This window comes from Babylonia areolata, chromosome 27 (assembly GCF_041734735.1).
Source record: "Babylonia areolata isolate BAREFJ2019XMU chromosome 27, ASM4173473v1, whole genome shotgun sequence".
Classification (NCBI taxonomy): domain Eukaryota; kingdom Metazoa; phylum Mollusca; class Gastropoda; order Neogastropoda; family Buccinidae; genus Babylonia; species Babylonia areolata.
In genome coordinates this window covers 39,420,740-39,440,994 of record NC_134902.1, presented here as the reverse complement: position 1 = coordinate 39,440,994, position 20,255 = coordinate 39,420,740, and the positions used below count along the sequence as shown (strand labels likewise).

At 47.4% G+C, this 20,255-nt stretch overlaps 1 protein-coding gene across 1 annotated transcript in view; it reads right to left on the bottom strand.

The window, feature by feature from the left end:
• Positions 1-20,255, bottom strand: part of LOC143301084 (NACHT and WD repeat domain-containing protein 2-like) — a 68,640-nt gene that overhangs the window by 5,874 nt on the left and 42,511 nt on the right. Inside the window, exons 19-27 of the mRNA XM_076615090.1 lie at positions 18,696-18,934; positions 15,567-15,779; positions 12,770-13,039; positions 12,025-12,186; positions 9,363-9,528; positions 5,595-5,794; positions 3,867-4,049; positions 2,441-2,716; positions 510-721 (exon numbers count right to left, since the gene is read on the bottom strand). Of these exons, the coding sequence (XP_076471205.1) occupies positions 510-721; positions 2,441-2,716; positions 3,867-4,049; positions 5,595-5,794; positions 9,363-9,528; positions 12,025-12,186; positions 12,770-13,039; positions 15,567-15,779; positions 18,696-18,934 (1,921 nt within the window). The remainder of the gene's footprint in view (positions 1-509; positions 722-2,440; positions 2,717-3,866; positions 4,050-5,594; positions 5,795-9,362; positions 9,529-12,024; positions 12,187-12,769; positions 13,040-15,566; positions 15,780-18,695; positions 18,935-20,255) is intronic.

Here is a 20,255-nt window from a genome sequence, read left to right as displayed (position 1 = left end):
CAGTAACTGACGAATGAATATATCCCGTGTCGCTATTGTCCTGGTGAAAAAATGGCATCACTAACTGATGAATGAACAAATCCCGTGTACTATTGTCCTGGTGACATAGGACATCAGTATCTTAAGTATGAATAAATCTCTGCCTCTATTGTCCTGGTTACATAGGATATCAGTGACTGATGGATGGATAAATCTCTGTCTCAGTAACTGATGTCCGAGTGACACAGGACAATAGTAGTAGTAGTAGTAGTAGTAGTAGTAGTAGTAGTAGTAGTAGTAGTATCATTTACTTATTTCCAGACCCTGGATACTCTCTCTAGGCCTGATCAGCGCGTCGGTTCAGGCGAGGATCAGGCATCTATTTTTTTTTTCTCCAGCAGATGTGGTGTAGCGTGTATGGATGTCTCCGCCTGCTCTGACGCCTCCTTGAAACTGAAACTCAAAGTATTCTTGTAGTTGTTGTTGTTGTAGTTGTTGCTGTGTAGTGTGGGTGAGTGCACTGTGCCCACCTTCTCTCCCTGTCCTTGAAGTTGGTTTTGATCCTGTGCAAGGCGTGGCCTGACACCAGGCTCCACACCACCAGGTGAGAGCGGGTTTCCGACGGTCCCAGCATCCTCTCCTCGTCCAACAGGATGTACTCGTGGGACGGCGCAGGCGCAATGTAACACCCTGTCAACTTCCGCTCGCACTTCTTGGCCTTCAGGTCATACACGATGGCCGTCTGTGGGAGCAGAGACAGATGTGGTAATGTGTGCGCACATCTTTAGTATTTCCATGGAAACAGACTGATGTGGTCATGTGTGTGCACACCTTTAGTATGTCTATGGGAACAGACTGATGTGGTCATGTGTGTGCACACCTTTAGTATGTCTTTGGGAACAGACTGATGTGGTCATGTGTGTGCACACCTTTAGTATGTCTGTGGGAACAGACTGATGTGGTCATGTGTGCGCACACCTTTAGTATGTCTAAGGGAACTGACTGGTGTGGTCAGGTGTGGGCACACCTTTAGTATGTCTATGGGAACTGACTGGTGTGGTCATGTGTGTGCACACCTTTAGTATGTCTATGGGAACAGACTGATGTGGTCATGTGTGTGCACACCTTTAGTATGTCTGTGGGAACAGACTGATGTGGTCATGTGTGTGCACACCTTTAGTATGTCTGGGAACAGACTGATGTGGTCATGTGTGTGTGTGCACACCTTTAGTATGTCTAAGGGAACAGACTGATGTGGTCATGTGTGTGCACACCTTTAGTATGTCTGGGAACTGACTGATGTGGTCATGTGTGTGCACACCTTTAGTATGTCTAAGGGAACAGACTGATGTGGTCATGTGTGTGTGTGCACACCTTTAGTATGTCTAAGGGAACAGACTGATGTGGTCATGTGTGTGTGTGCACACCTTTAGTATGTCTAAGGGAACAGACTGATGTGGTCATGTGTGTGCACACCTTTAGTATGTCTAAGGGAACAGACTGATGTGGTCATGTGTGTGCACACCTTTAGTATGTCTGGGAACTGACTGATGTGGTCATGTGTGTGTGTGCACACCTTTAGTATGTCTAAGGGAACAGACTGATGTGGTCATGTGTGTGTGTGCACACCTTTAGTATGTCTAAGGGAACAGACTGATGTGGTCATGTGTGTGTGTGCACACCTTTAGTATGTCTAAGGGAACAGACTGATGTGGTCATGTGTGTGTGTGCACACCTTTAGTATGTCTAAGGGAACAGACTGATGTGGTCATGTGCGCACACCTTTAGTATGTCTATGGGAACAGACTGATGTGGTCATGTGTGTGTGTGCACACCTTTAGTATGTCTGTGGGAACAGACTGATGTGGTCATGTGTGTGCACACCTTTAGTATGTCTAAGGGAACAGACTGATGTGGTCATGTGTGTGTGCACACCTTTAGTATGTCTATGGGACTGACTGGTGTGGTCATGTGTGCACACCTTTAGTATGTCTAAGGGAACAGACTGGTGTGGTCATGTGTGCACACCTTTAGTATGTCTAAGGGAACAGACTGGTGTGGTCATGTGTGCACACCTTTAGTATGTCTGGGAACAGACTGATGTGGTCATGTGTGTGCACACCTTTAGTATGTCTGTGGGAACAGACTGATGTGGTCATGTGTGCGCACACCTTTAGTATGTCTAAGGGAACAGACTGATGTGGTCATGTGTGTGCACACCTTTAGTATGTCTTTGGGACAGACTATCGAAGTGAATTTTTCTGCAGAATTTTGCCAGGAACAACCCTTTTGTTGCCGTGGGTTCTTTTACGTCTTCCACAGAGACATGGAGACAGACATGGGGACACACACAGAGACATGGAGACAGACAGACAGACATGCGGACACAGAAACAGACCCACAGACAAAGACACACACACAGACATGGGGACACACAGACAGCCACAGCCCCGGCAGCCACCTGGAAGACGGGCCTGGAGTCGGCGAGGGAGTGGCTGGAGAATCCGCGGTCCGTGAGCAGCACGAGGCGCGTGTTCCTGACCACCACAGCGTCACTCTCCGAGCTGCCTCGCGCCACGCTGACCGCCTCCTGCAGACACGTGCCGCGCGCCACGTCCCACACGCTGATGGGCCCCTGGTCCGCACCCCGCGCCAGGCAGTAGCGGGGGTTGTCCCCAAGGGGGAGGATCTGGGCCACGCCTGCCTGCTGCCTGTGGCGCGGGGCCGGCTGGTTGATCTGACACACGTCACCACACACACACACACACACACACACACACACACACGTCACCATAAACACACACACACACACACACACACACACACACACACACACACACACACACACACACAGCGCTATAGCAAGAAGTCTTAATAAATAATAAATAAATAAACACACACACACACGTCACCATAAACAAACAAACACACACACACACACACACACGCACGCACACACACACACACACACACACACACACACACACACACGTCACCACACCCACACACCCACCCACACACACACACACACACACACACGTCACCTTAAACAAACAATCACACACACACACACACACACACACACACACACACACACACACACACGCACGCACACACACACACACACACACACACACACACACACACACACACACAACGTCACCAAGGACAAGATCCAGACAGACATGCAAAACAAATTAAAAGTTCATGACAGACACACAACGCAGAACATCAAGGAGAAGTTCCAGACAGACGCACAATACCCAATAAAGTGGAAAAGAAGTTCCAAAATACATCACCTTTACAGTATGATCAATTCTAATCTCCTATTGGAACACGGTGGATTCGATATTGGTTAAAAAAAAACAACTACAACAAAAAAACAGCATGACTGACTTGTAAACAAATGCAAAGTTGTTGAACAAAACTATACATGTATTATTTTCACACACTTGCTTAATTTTAACTGTGCAATTTTGCAACCATTTTGAAAACACACCACCCCACATAGATAGATAGATAGATAGATAGACAGACATACTGAAACACACCCTGGCACTCACGTCTGTTCACATGCAGACCCACATGCACAACATACATGGCACAACTGACGGCATGATGATGATGATGGTGATGACCATGCCGATGACTCAATGATGACGACGATCACATCATCATCATCACCATCATTATCACCATCGCCATCATCATCATTATCATTATCACCATCGCCATCATCACATCATCACCAACATCATCACTATCGCCATCATCATCATCACCATCGTTATCACCATCGTCATCATCACATCATCATCATCACTATCGTCATCATCACATCACCATCACTATCACCACCACCACCACCACATGCACTTCCCTCTCACCTTCCCGCTCAGGTTCCAAACTCTCAGGGAGTTCTGTCCCCTGGCGGCGGTCAGACAGAAGCGGGGATCGAGGCAGGCGGAGGCGGTGGCCGTGAGGGGCTGGGGGGCCAGGTGCTTGTGGTCCTCCGTCTCCAGGTTCCACGCCGCCACGTCCGACACCTGCTGCTTCTCTGAGGCACACACCTGCAGGGAGGGTGGGGGCGTGGGGGTTGGGGGGAGGGTTGTGCTGTTGGTTTGTGCTTCGGTGTCTGAATGTTGTGGTTCAGTATCTTGCTGCTTCAGTGTCTTACTGTTGTCTTCATGTCTAACTGCTTCAGTGTCTTACTGTTGGTCTTCACTGTCTAACTGCTTCACTGTCTCACTGTTGTCTTCACTGTCTTACTGTTGTCTTCACTGTCTCACTGTTGTCTTCACTGTCTCACTGTTGTCTTCACTGTCTCACTGTTGTCTTCACTGTCTTACTGTTGTCTTCACTGTCTCACTGTTGTCTTCACTGTCTCACTGTTGTCTTCACTGTCTAACTGCTTCACTGTCTTACTGTTGTCTTGACTGTCTCACTGTTGTCCTCACTGTCTCACTGTTGTCTTGACTGTCTCACTGTCTCACTGTTGTCTTGACTGTCTCACTGTTGTCTTCACTGTCTCACTGTCTCACTGTTGTCTTGACTGTCTCACTGTTGTCTTGACTGTCTCACTGTCTCACTGTTGTCTTGACTGTCTCACTGTCTCACTGTTGTCTTGACTGTCTCACTGTTGTCTTGACTGTCTCACTGTCTCACTGTTGTCTTCACTGTCTCACTGTTGTCTTCACTGTCTTACTGTTGTCTTCACTGTCTCACTGTTGTCTTCACTGTCTCACTGTTGTCTTCACTGTCTCACTGCTGGGATAAATGACAGATCATTTTTTGTCAATTATCGGCAATCCTACTGGTGTGAAGGAGTGTGTCATATTCATGCAAGAAACATTAATTATTACACCCACATTATGCACGTGTGTGGCAATGTAAACCATTAAACAGAACAGTGGATAACTCCCTCCTCACCCCCCCCCCCCCTTGACCTGAAATGGACAGAGCAATAGTTTCCCACGTGGCACCCACATCCTCCAGTCATTCCCTCATCACAGCAATCAGGCCGATCACCTGTTGGGAAACTACAGCTTTCAATTATTCTCTCATCAAAACGATATGGCTGGTTACATGTTGGGAAACCTTAGCATTGACTCATTCTCTCATCAGGACGATAAGGCTGACTACCTGTTGGGAAACATAGCACTGACTCATTCTCTCATCAGGACGATAAGGCCGACTACATGTTGGGAAACATAGCACTGACTCATTCTCTCATCAGGATGATAAGACATACTGGAGTCCTATTTAAAACCCTAAAGTCCAAAACGATGGCATAACGGGTGTGCATTTTTACAAGCCACCTCTACCCAAATCAATCCTGATGTCACAACGATAAAGCTGGCTCACAGTTTGCACCCACTGACACATGTCAGTGGTCTCTGACTAAATGTTCCACCCCCACAGCCCCTACCACCTTCCATCCCACAGACCACCCACCCACACCACCCCCACAGCCCCCACCACCCTCCATCCCACAGACCACCCACCCACACCACCCCCACAGCCCCTACCACCTTCCATCCCACAGACCACCCACCCACACCACCCCCACAGACGCTCCGCCCCCCCGCCACCCCACCCCCCTCCACCCCACTGACCGCCAGGGCGTGAGTGCCGAGGAGGTTGATGTGAAGGGAGATAACGCGGTCCTGCACACAGCCCCGCACAGATCGCAGGTAGTCTCCCTTGCGTGCGTCGAACAGTTCCAGCACGTGCACCTCGTGCTGCGTCATGTCCTGTTGACGACAGCACACCACGTGGTACTCACGTGACACCGCCACGGCGGCGATGGACGAACCTGTAGACACAGAGAGAGACAGAGAGAGGCAGACGCTCTGATGTTTTACTGTCATTCACTGCACAGTCCGTGTGACAGGGGGTACAAACACATTTTTCAAGAGAAATAAGATCAACCAAACAAACAGAATGTCGATTAGTATTATCCACACATGCACAAATAACGCAAATACAGAAAATTAGACTGAGCAACATGAAACAGCTGATAGCATCTGTCAACTCGACCATCCATAACAAATGAACTTTCTTACACACACATACACACATTCATGCGTGTGTATCAAATTATCAACCATTGTCATCATACAATAGTGAATAATAACAGTCACAATGTAATTTTGTACTTTTTTTTTCCATGTTTGGGCATCTGAATTACTGTTTATCTTTTTCTTTTGAAAATCCCATGCTTCAGAAATATATTCAGCCTATGATTTCATGATATCTTCATCATTCGACCTAAGCAACATATCTTCTTTTTCTACCACCTCTTTCTGAAAAGTACTGCATATCTTACGAATAAACTCATTAGATTTACATTAAAACACAAAATGTTTTTTAACATCAATAGCTAAGTTACATATTGGACAGGGAGACTGCGTTGATGTGCCAGTTTCAAACCACCTTTCACTGGCCTTAAAGCCAAGTGTTCTCAGTCTAAATCTGGCTAGGTTTGCTCAGTGCCACTTGTTTGATATATCTTTTTTTTCTGTATGAAAACAACAACAACAACAACAACAACAAAAAACAGAGAGAGAGAGTTCGGGTGTGGCGTCAGTTAATATGGTGTTGTGTGATGTGGTTTCGTGTGGTGTGGTGTGCTGTGGTGTGGTGTGTCACTGAACTGTGTTGTAAGTGAACTGTGTTATCACTGAACCAGTCACTGAACTGTGTTGTCACTGAACTGTGTTGTCACTGAAATGTGTTGTCACTGAACTGCTCAAGACAGGACAATGAATTTTCAGGACAGGAGTATCTATGTTGAGGACAGGAGTATCTATGTAGTATCAATGTTGAGGACAGGAGTATCTATGTAGTATCAATGTTGAGGACAGGAGTATCTATGTTGAGGACAGGAGTATCTATGTAGTATCAATGTTGAGGACAGGAGTATCTATGTAGTATCAATGTTGAGGACAGGAGTATCAATGTTGAGGACAGGAGTATCTATGTAGTATCAATGTTGAGGACAGGAGTATCAATGTTGAGGACAGGAGTATCTATGTTGAGGACAGGAGTATCTATGTAGTATCAATGTTGAGGACAGGAGTATCAATGTTGAGGACAGGAGTATCTATGTAGTATCAATGTTGAGGACAGGAGTATCAATGTTGAGGACAGGAGTATCTATGTAGTATCAATGTTGAGGACAGGAGTATCTATGTAGTATCAATGTTGAGGACAGGAGTATCAATGTTGAGGACAGGAGTATCTATGTAGTATCAATGTTGAGGACAGGTGTATCAATGTTGAGGACAGGAGTATCTATGTTGAGGACAGGAGTATCAAATATCACTGTTCAGGACAGGAGTATCAATGTTGAGGACAGGAGTATCTATGTAGTATCAATGTTGAGGACAGGAGTATCTATGCAGTATCAATGTTGAGGACAAGAGTATCTATGCAGTATCAATGCTGAGAACAGGAGTATCAAATATCACTGTTCAGGACAGGAGTATCAATGTTGAGGACAGGAGTATCTATGTAGTATCAATGTTGAGGACAAGAGTATCTATGTAGTATCAATGTTGAGGACAGGAGTATCTATGTTGAGGACAGGAGTATCAATGTTGAGGACAGGAGTATCAATGTAGTATCAATGTTGAGGACAGGAGTGTCAACGTTGAGGACAGGAGTATCAATGTTGAGGACAGGAGTATCAATGTTGAGGACAGGAGTATCTATGTAGTATCAATGTGAGGACAGGAGTATCTATGTAGTATCAATGTTGAGGACAGGAGTATCAATGTTGAGGACAGGAGTATCTATGTAGTATCAATGTTGAGGACAGGAGTATCTATGTAGTATCAATGTTGAGAACAGGAGTATCAAATATCAGTGTTCAGGACAGGAGTATCAATGGTCCAGACAGCTGTATGAATGTCCAAGACACCCACTGCGTCATATGCAGTGCATGACAGAGAAGGAAGAAGAAGACAGTTTCACTGCCCAGACTGGTGACACACTGTGCATGAGAAAGAAGGAAGATATGAAGACTGGGGCACTGACCAGTTTGGTGACACACTGTGCATGACAGAGAAGGAAGAAGAAGACAGTTTCACTGCCCAGACTGGTGACACACTGTGCATGACAGAGAAGGAAGAAGAAGACAGTTTCACTGCCCAGACTGGTGACACACTGTGCATGACAGAGAAGGAAGAAGAAGACAGTTTCACTGCCCAGACTGGTGACACACTGTGCATGACAGAGAAGGAAGAAGAAGACAGTTTCACTGCCCAGACTGGTGACACACTGTGCATGACAGAGAAGGAAGAAGAAGACAGTTTCACTGCCCAGACTGGTGACACACTGTGCATGACAGAGAAGGAAGAAGAAGACAGTTTCACTGCCCAGACTGGTGACACACTGTGCATGACAGAGAAGGAAGAAGAAGACAGTTTCACTGCCCAGACTGGTGACACACTGTGCATGAGAAAGAAGGAAGATATGAAGACTGGGGCACTGACCAGTTTGGTGACACACTGTGCATGAGAAAGAAGGAAGATATGAAGACTGGGGCACTGACCAGTTTGGTGACACACTGTGCATGAGAAAGAAGGAAGATATGAAGACTGGGGCACTGACCAGTTTGGTGACACACTGTACACAAGAAAGAAGGAAGATATGAAGACTGGGGCACTGACCAGTTTGGTGACACACTGTGCATGAGAAAGAAGGAAGATATGAAGACTGGGGCACTGACCAGTTTGGTGACACACTGTACACAAGAAAGAAGGAAGATATGAAGACTGGGGCACTGACCAGTTTGGTGACACACTGTACATGAGAAAGAAGGAAGATATGGAGACCGGGGCACTGACCAGTTTGGTGACACACTGTGCATGAGAAAGAAGGAAGATATGAAGACTGGGGCACTGCCCAGACTGGTGACACACTGTACACGAGAAAGAAGGAAGATATGGAGACAGGGGCACTGACCAGTTTGGTGACACACTGTGCATGAGAAAGAAGGAAGATATGAAGACTGGGGCACTGACCAGTTTGGTGACACACTGTGCATGAGAAAGAAGGAAGATATGAAGACTGGGGCACTGACCAGTTTGGTGACACACTGTGCATGAGAAAGAAGGAAGATATGAAGACTGGGGCACTGACCAGTTTGGTGACACACTGTGCATGAGAAAGAAGGAAGATATGAAGACAGGGGCACTGACCAGTTTGGTGACACACTGTACACAAGAAAGAAGGAAGATATGGAGACTGGGGCACTGACCAGTTTGGTGACACACTGTGCATGAGAAAGAAGGAAGATATGAAGACTGGGGCACTGACCAGTTTGGTGACACACTGTGCATGAGAAAGAAGGAAGATATGGAGACTGGGGCACTGACCAGTTTGGTGACAGGTGAGGGTTCGAACCACCTGTCCGGTCCTGGCGTGCTGCACGGTGGCCGCGTTGTGTGACCTGAAGGCGTGCAGCACCAGGTCGTTGTGGACAGTGTCTGGCACCAACACTGACCGCTCCTTATGCACCCCCCGCCCCTCCACCGCCCTCACCTGTCATCACACATCACAGTCCTCACCTGTCATCATACATCACAGCCCTCACCTGTCATCACATCACAGCCCTCACCTGTCATCACATCACATCACAGCCCTCACCTGTCATCATACATCACAGCCCTCACCTGTCATCACACGTCACATCACAGCCCTCACCTGTCATCACATCACAGCCCTCACCTGTCATCATACATCACATCACAGCCGTCACCTGTCATCACACGTCACAGCCGTCACCTGTCATCACACGTCACATCACAACCGTCACCTGTCATCACACGTCACAACACAGCCCTCACCTGTCATCACACCTGTCATCACACGTCACATCACAGCCCTCACCTGTCATCACACGTCACATCACAGCCCTCACCTGTCATCACACGTCACATCACAGCCCTCACCTGTCATCACACGTCACATCACAGCCCTCACCTGTCATCACACGTCACATCACAGCCCTCACCTGTCATCACATCACATCACAGCCCTCACCTGTCATCACATCACAGCCCTCACCTGTCATCACACGTCACATCACAGCCCTCACCTGTCATCACATCACATCACAGCCCTCACCTGTCATCACACGTCACATCACAGCCCTCACCTGTCATCACACCTGTCATCACACGTCACATCACAGCCCTCACCTGTATTCACACGTCACATCACAGCCCTCACCTGTCATCACACGTCACATCACAGCCCTCACCTGTCATCACATCACATCACAGCCCTCACCTGTCATCACACGTCACAGCCCTCACCTGTCATCACATCACATCACAGCCCTCACCTGTCATCACACGTCACATCACAGCCCTCACCTGTCATCACACGTCACAGCCCCCACCTGTCATCTCAGGTATATGTTGTAAAGAACTGACAACACTAGACTGATTTGGATGTGTCAGATGTCAGCAGAGGTCATGACACACCAACAGTAGAGTGTTGGCCTGGAGGTAACACGTCCACCTAGGAAGCGAGAGAGCCTGAGCACACTGGTTGGAATCCCATAGTCGCCATTACTTCCTCCCCTTCCACTAAATCTTGAGTGGTGGTCTGGACGCTAGTCATTCGGATGAGTCGATAAACCGAGGTCCCGAGTGCAGCATGCACTTAGCGCACGTAAAAAATACCCACGGCAACAAAAGGGTTGTCCCTGTCAAAATTCTGTAGAAAACCCCACTTCGATAGGAAAACAAAATAAAATTGCAGGCAGAAAAAAGGGTGGTGCTGGCAGTGTTGCAACGCGCTCTTCCTGGGGAGAACAGCTCGAATTTCACAAAGAGAAATGTGTCGTGACAAAAAAGAGTAACGCAATGTGCATGATGTGAAGGAAGAGACATCACGTGAGTGATGTGGACATGTGGAGGTCAGCAGAGGTCATGTGCATGGTGTGAAGGAACTGATAGCACGTGAGTGATGTGGACATGTGGAGGTCAGCAGAGGTCATGTGCATGATGTGAAGGAAGTGACAGCACGTGAGTGATGATGACATGTGGAGGTCAGCAGAGGTCATGTGCATGGTGTGAAGGAGCTAACAGCACGTGAGTGATGATGACATGTGGAGGTCAGCAGAGGTCATGTGCGTGGTGTGAAGGAAGTGACAGCACGTGAGTGATGTGGACATGTGGAGGTCAGCAGAGGTCATGTGCGTGGTGTGAAGGAAGTGACAGCACGTGAGTGATGATGACATGTGGAGGTCAGCAGAGGTCATGTGCGTAGTGTGAAGGAAGTGACAGCACGTGAGTGATGATGACATGTGGAGGTCAGCAGAGGTCATGTGCGTAGTGTGAAGGAGCTAACAGCACGTGAGTGATGATGACATGTGGAGGTCAACAGAGGTCATGTGCGTGGTGTGAAGGAAGTGACAGCACGTGAGTCATGTGGACATGTGGAGGTCAGCAGAGGTCATGTGCGTGGTGTGAAGGAAGTGACAGCACGTGAGTCATGTGGACATGTGGAGGTCAGCAGAGGTCATGTGCGTGGTGTGAAGGAGCTAACAGCACGTGAGTGATGATGACATGTGGAGGTCAGCAGAGGTCATGTGCGTAGTGTGAAGGAGCTAACAGCACGTGAGTGATGATGACATGTGGAGGTCAACAGAGGTCATGTGCGTGGTGTGAAGGAAGTGACAGCACGTGAGTCATGTGGACATGTGGAGGTCAGCAGAGGTCATGTGCGTGGTGTGAAGGAAGTGACAGCACGTGAGTCATGTGGACATGTGGAGGTCAGCAGAGGTCATGTGCGTGGTGTGAAGGAGCTAACAGCACGTGAGTGATGATGACATGTGGAGGTCAGCAGAGGTAGGTGAGTGATGATGACATGTGGAGGTCAGCAGAGGTCATGTGCGTGGTGTGAAGGAAGTGACAGCACGTGAGTCATGTGGACATGTGGAGGTCAGCAGAGGTCATGTGCGTGGTGTGAAGGAAGTGACAGCACGTGAGTGCCGTGGGCCTGGAGGCGGGCGGAGCGAGGCCCCACCTGGCAGAGCTGGCTGAAGGTGTCCAGGGACCAGGCCCGGAAGGTGTTGGTCCCCTCCTGCACCGCCACCAGCACCTGCCCCTCCACCGCCACACACACCGCTGCTGGGTCAGGCTGTTCCTCCATCCGCCTCACACACACCCCGGTCTTCAGGGACCACACCTGCCGTCATCATCATCATCATCGTCATCATCATCGTCATCATCAGCACGCTTCACACACACCCCAGTCTTCAGGGACCACACCTGCCATCATCATCATCATCATCATCATCATCGTCGTCGTCGTCGTCATCATCACCCCTCACACACACCCCGGTCTTCAGGGACCACACCTGCCGTCATCGTCATCGGCATCATCATCATCATCGTCATCATCACCCCTCACACACACCCCGGTCTTCAGGGACCACACCTGCCGTTATTGTCATCGTCATCATCATCATTATCGTCATCGTCATCATAATCATCATCATGCCTCACACACGCCTGTCTTCAGGGTCTTGAGGGTCCTGTCATCATCATCATCATCATCATCATTTTCTCAACAGGTTTACCCTGATCTCAGGATCGACCCCTGAGGCCCTCAGATTTACTGATTTTCTTAAGTTTACAGAAACAAATCTCATCTCTGAACACGACACACAATCCAACAAAACACAATCGCAACGCAACACAACACCGACAAGAAAATGAATCACACCACCCCCACCCCCACCCCCTCCACTCCTATTTCCTGAACCAACCTTAATGACTGAAACCTCCACCGTCACCAGCAGCGAGTTATTTTTAGCAGTCCTCAAGGCCGTGACCTTGGCCCCCAGACCCTCCAGCGTCCTGACCACGCGGCCAGTGCGCAGGTCCCACAGCTTGGTGCTGTTGTCCAGCGATGACGTCAGCGCTCTCAGGCCGTCTGACGTCACGGTGACAGCAGTGATTTCGTCAGTGTGGCCAGACAGCAGGTCAAAGAGCACGCCACCAGGGGGCGTCAGACACTCCGCTGAGGGGATTAGGGCCTGGAATGGAGAGAGACAGAGACACGTAGAGAGAGACAGACAGTCCACTGAGGGGATTAGGGCCTGGAATAGAGAGAGACAGAGACACGTAGAGAGAGACAGACAGTCCACTGAGGGGATTAGGGCCTGGAATAGAGAGAGACAGAGACACGTAGAGACAGACAGTCCACTGAGGGGATTAGGGCCTGGAATAGAGAGACAGAGACACGTAGAGACAGACAGTCCGCTGAGGGGATTAGGGCCTGGAATAGAGAGACAGAGACACGTAGAGAGAGACAGACAGTCCACTGAGGGGATTAGGGCCTGGAATAGAGAGACAGAGACACGTAGAGAGAGACAGACAGTCCACTGAGGGGATTAGGGCCTGGAATAGAGAGAGACAGAGACACGTAGAGAGAGACAGACTGTCCACTGAGGGGATTAGGGCCTGGAATAGAGAGAGACAGAGACACGTAGAGACAGACAGACAGTCCACTGAGGGGATTAGGGCCTGGAATAGAGAGACAGAGACACGTAGAGACAGACAGACAGTCCACTGAGGGGATTAGGGCCTGGAATAGAGAGACAGAGACACGTAGAGACAGACAGTCCACTGAGGGGATTAGGGCGTGGAATAGAGAGACAGAGACACGTATAGACAGACAGTCCACTGAGGGGATTAGGGCCTGGAATAGAGAGACAGAGACACAACACTTTACAATACATCGTTGCTCCATGGAAACCAACACAACACCTTGCAATGCATCGCTTTTCCATGGAAACCAGCACAACACTTTACAATACATCGTTGCTCCATGGAAACCAACACGACACTTTACAATACATCGTTGCTCCATGGAAACCAGCACAACACCTTACAATGCATCGCTTTTCCATGGAAACCAGCACAACACATTACAATTCATTGTTATACCATGGAAACCAGCACTACACATTAAAAATACACTGTTGTGCCATGGAAACCGGCACAACACATTACAATAAATTGTTATGCTATGGAACCCAACAATACATATCGCATTGTTTTTCATCCAATATGAATTTCAGAGCTGGGCGTACGTCTGTCGATGTGTCTACACAGTGGACGGCCCGTTACCTACTGGTACTAAATCACAGTCCCACCATGTGACAGTCATTCATAACGTCTTCTATGTGTTACCTACTGGTGTTAATTCACACTGTCCCTATGTGACAGTCATTAATAACGTCTTCTAAGTGTTACCAACTGGTGCTAATTCACACTGTCCTGCTATGTGACAGTCGTTCATAACGTCTAAGTGTTACTAAGTGGTGTTAATTCACACTGCTAAACAATGTGACAGTCATTCATAACGTCTTCTATGTGTTACCTACTGGTGTTAATTCACACTGTTAAACTATGTGACAGTCGTTCTTATATAAAGTATTCTAAGTGTTACCAACTGGTGCTAATTCACACTGTCCTGCTATGTGACAGTCGTTCATAACGTCTTCTAAATGTTACCAACTGGTGCTAATTCACACTGTCCCGCTATGTGACAGTCGTTCATAACGTCTTCTAAGTGTTACCTACTGGTGCTAAATCACACTGTCCCGCTATGTGACAGTCGTTCATAACGTCTTCTAAGTGTTACCAACTGGTGCTAATTCACACTGTCCCGCTATGTGACAATCCTTCATAAAGTCTAAGTGTTACCAACTGGTGCTAATTCACACTGTCCCGCTATGTGACAATCCTTCATAAAGTCTAAGTGTTACCAACTGGTGCTAATTCACACTGTCTCGCTATGTGACAATCCTTCATAAAGTCTAAGTGTTACCCACTGGTGCTAATTCACACTGGCCCGCTATGTGACAGTCGTTCATAACGTCTTCTAAGTGTTACCTACTAGTGCTAAATCAAATTGTCCCGCTATGTGACAGTCGTTCATAACTTCTTCTAAGTGTTACTAACTGGTGCTAATTCACACTGTTAAACTATGTGACAGTCGTTCTTATATAAAGTATTCTAAGTGTTACCAACTGGTACTAATTCACACTGTTAAACTATGTGACAGTCGTTCTTATATAAAGTATTCTAAGTGTTACTAACTGGTGCTAATTCACACTGTTAAACTATGTGACAGTCGTTCTTATATAAAGTATTCTAAGTGTTACCAACTGGTGCTAAATCACACTGTCCCGCTATGTGACAGTCATTCATAACGTCTTCAATGTGTTACCAACTGGTGCTAAATCACACTGTCCTGCTATGTGACAGTTATTCATAACGTCTTCAATGTGTTACCAACTGGTGCTAAATCACACTGTCCTGCTATGTGACAGTTATTCATAACGTCTTCAATGTGTTACCAACTGGTGCTAAATCACACTGTCCTGCTATGTGACAGTTATTCATAACGTCTTCTAAGTGTTACCAACTGGTGCTAAATCACACTGTCCCGCTATGTGACAGTCATTCATAACGTCTTCTTCCAACTGTATTTCCTGGCAAACAAAAGAGCAAGAAACAATGCCATCAGCTTCAGCCATCCCTTAACCAACCAACCGGCAGTGGGGAGTCTTTCGCCGACTGCACCAGTTTCAGGAGGTTGGGCAGTTTCCGCTTCTCTCCGGGTCCTTTGGGCGTGTCACGTGCTATGACACCCTGCAGTCGGCCTACGAGCTGTGACGCCAGCTGACGTGGGTGGTGACGTAAGGCCCGGCCTGACCGGTGCAGTGTGTCCCAGGTGAGCCTCAGCTCCTCGTCCTCAGGTGTCGCCTGCCCAGTCAGGGGCAGCACGTCAACCAACCAATCAATCAATCAATCAATCAACCAGCCAACCAATCAACCAGCCAACCAATCAAGCCATGAATCAGTCGATCGATCAATCAGTCAATGACTCTATTCAGCAACAGCAACGGATCGCATAGTCACATACATCTCCCTCTCTCAAACCAAGGAAATCGGTTCTTTTCTTTCTAATCAGTCATTTTGAAAAAACAAAAAAACAAAAAAATGTAGCAGATCATGCGGTAAGAAGCGTCACGAAGTAATCAAATGAAGGAAGGAATGAAAACATGGATGAATGAAAATAATCAGAGTCCCGTTAAGCGTGTGAAGGGCACTTACTTATCATGAAATCACCATCCACCACAAACGTCAGCGAAAAAAATGACAGAAAAGACGAGCGACTGGCACCTTTCAATTGACACGTACGTGTGTTTGTTCAGCACTTCATTCACTGCCAGGGCCTTGCCTTAGACATCAGAGAAGAGACGTCGTTGGTGACAGGGGGTACTGGACTGCTCGTACCACTGTACTCTATACATACACCCAGCATGCCCCTCACTGTACTGAAACCTACCTGTATCACTACTGTACTGACCTACCTGCATCACTGCACTGTACTCCTACAACAGATCTCTGCTACCTGTATCACTGCACTGTACTCCTACAACAGATCTCTCCTACCTGTATGACTGCACTGTACTCCTACAACAGATCTCTCCTACCTGTATCACTGCACTGTACTCCTACAACAGATCTCTCCTACCTGTATCACTGCACTGTACTCCTACAACAGATCTCTCCTACCTGTATCACTGCACTGTACTCCTACAACAGATCTCTCCTACCTGTATCACTGCACTCTACTCCTACAACAGATCTCTCCTACCTGTATCACTGCACTTTACTCCTACAACAGATCTCTCCTACCTGTATCACTGCACTTTACTCCTACAACAGATCTCTCCTACCTGTATGACTGCACTGTACTCCTACACCAGATCTCTCCTACCTGTGTCACTGCACTGTACTCCTACAACAGATCTCTCCTACCTGTATCACTGCACTGTACTCCTACAACAGATCTCTCCTACCTGTATCAATGCACTGTACTCCTACAACAGATCTCTCCTACCTGTATCACTGCACTGTACTCCTACAACATACCTCTCCTACCTGTATCACTGCACTGTACTCCTACAACAGATCTCTCCTACCTGTATCACTGCACTGTACTCCTACAACAGATCTCTCCTACCTGTATCACTGCACTGTACTCCTACAACAGATCTCTCCTACCTGTATCACTGCACTGTACTCCTACAACAGATTTCTCCTACTTGTATATGTGCACTATACTCCTACAACATATCTCTCCTACCTGTATCACTGCACTGTACTCCTACAACAGATCTCTCCTACCTGTATCACTGCACTGTACTCCTACAACAGATCTCTCCTACCTGTATCACTGCACTGTACTCCTACAACAGATCTATCCTACCTGTATCACTGCACTTTACTCCTACAAGAGATCTCTCCTACCTGTATCACTGCACTGTACTCCTACAACAGATCTCTCCTACCTGTATCACTGCACTGTACTCCTACCTGTATCAATGCACTGTACTCCTACAACAGATCTCTCCTACCTGTATCACTGCACTGTACTCCTCCAACAGATCTCTCCTACCTGTATCACTGCACTGTACTCCTACAAGAGATCTCTCCTACCTGTATCACTGCACTGTACTCCTACAAGAGATCTCTCCTACCTGTATCACTGCACTGTACTCCTGCAACAGATCTCTCCTACCTGTATGACTGCACTGTACTCCTACAACAGATCTCTCCTACCTGTATCACTGCACTGTACTCCTGCAACAGATCTCTCCTACCTGTATCACTGCACTGTACTCCTACAACAGATCTCTCCTACCTGTATCACTGCACTGTACTCCTACAACAGATCTCTCCTACCTGTATCAATGCACTGTACTCCTACAACAGATCTCTCCTACCCGTATCACTGCACTGTACTCCTACAACATACCTCTCCTACCTGTATCACTGCACTGTACTCCTACAACAGATCTCTCCTACCTGTATCACTGCACTGTACTCCTACAACAGATCTCTCCTACCTGTATCACTGCACTGTACTCCTACAACAGATCTCTCCTACCTGTATCACTGCACTGTACTCCTACAACAGATTTCTCCTACCTGTATCACTGCATTGTACTCCTACAACAGATCTCTCCTACCTGTATCACTGCACTGTACTCCTACAACAGATCTCTCCTACCTGTATCACTGCACTGTACTCCTACAACAGATCTCTCCTACCTGTATCACTGCACTGTACTCCTACCTGTATCAATGCACTGTACTCCTACAACAGATCTCTCCTACCTGTATCACTGCACTGTACTCCTCCAGCAGATCTCTCCTACCTGTATCACTGCACTGTACTCCTACAACAGATCTCTCCTACCTGTATCACTGCACTGTACTCCTACAACAGATCTCTCCTACCTGTATCACTGCACTGTACTCCTACAACAGATTTCTCCTACTTGTATCTGTGCACTGTACTCCTACAACAGATCTCTCCTACTTGTATCACTGCACTGTACTCCTCCAACAGATCTCTCCTACCTGTATCACTGCACTGTACTCCTACAACAGATCTCTCCTACCTGTATCACTGCACTGTACTCCTACAACAGATCTCTCCTACCTGTATCACTGCACTGTACTCCTCCAGCAGATCTCTCCTACCTGTATCACTGCACTGTACTCCTACAACAGATCTCTCCTACCTGTATCACTGCACTGTACTCCTACAACAGATCTCTCCTACCTGTATCACTGCACTGTACTCCTACAACAGATCTCTCCTACCTGTATCACTGCACTGTACTCCTCCAGCAGATCTCGCACAGAGGTTGCACACAGCTTGGCCAGGATCCAGTCAAAGTTGAGCAGCGCCACAGTTTTCAGCTCTGACGTCATCTGCGCGTGCTGGAGGTGAAAGGGCAGCTCGTTGATCTTGCGCAGGTTGTAAGTGCGGTCCGTCCCGTCATGCAACGAGCCTTCCGGTTCCAGGAAGTAGGCCTGTGGCGCCACCATCCTGTCTGCGACTTCCGGTGAGGCATGAGGCAATAACGCCAGGTGAAGTCATTTGTGGCATTGTGGAACAGGGTCATTTGTGACATTGTGGAACATTCGTTTGTGACATTGTGGTATTCATTGGTGATATTGTGAAATAGTCATTTGTGACATTGTGGAACAGTCATTTGTGACATTGTGAAATAGTCATTTGTGACATTGTGGAACAGTCATTTGTGACATTGTGGAACGGTCGTTTGTGGCATTGTGGAACAGAGTCATTGGTGACATTGTGAAATAGTCATTTGTGACATTGTGGAACAAACATTTGTGACATTGTGGAACAGTCATTTGTGACATTGTGGAACAGTCATTTGTGATATTGTGGAAGTCATTGGTGACACTGTGAAACAGTCATTTGTGACATTGTGGAACAGCCATTTGTGACATTGTGGAATAGTCATTATCCTGGTGATAGGAAACAGCTAACTGATCATCCTGGAGAATTAAAACAGTTAACTACGAGGGTCATTCAATAAATAAGGTGAATTTTTCGGTATAAGGACTTCTAATACAGATAGAAGCTTACTTTTTTCTTTTTTCTTTTTTTTTTTCTTTTTTGTTTTACTTCTTTTTCACATGGATTTAATTTGTTCTGCAGATTAAAAAAAAAACAAACTTTGAGAGTTTTGGCGATTAACAAAGATGGCCGACCAAGAAGCATGCTCCAGGATTGAACAGCGGTCAGTTATCAAGTTTTTGGTTGCTGAAGGGTGCAAACCAGTTGAAATTCATAGGAGAATGTCAACTGTGTATGGTGCCACATGTTTCAGCCGAACAAATGTCTACAAGTGGGCTAAATTGTTTAAAGAAGGACGGAGCAGTGTTGAGGATGAAGACAGGCCTGGAAGGCCTACAGAAGTGAGGTCTCCTGAGGTGATCGAATCAGTCAATGACCTCATTCAGTCTGACAGAAGGGTGACAGTGGATGACATTGCAAGGACTTTGAGCTTATCTGTTGGGACAGCACACAAAATTGTCCATGATGACCTTGGCTACTCGAAGGTCAGCTGCCGGTGGGTGCCAAAGATGCTTACTCCAGAGCACAAACAGAGGAGGGCTGGGAACTGCTCCCTCATCCCCCTTACAGCCCAGACCTTGCCCCTTCAGACTTTCACCTGTTTGGTCCCTTGAAAGCGTTCACGAGAGGCACGAAGTTTGAAAGTGACGATGAAGTCAAAAGTGTTGTGAGCGACTGGCTGAGACATCAGTCCAAAGATTTTTACGCTGAGGGAATACGGAAGCTTGTCCACAGATGGGAAAAGTGTGTGACAGTGCTGGGAGACTACGTTG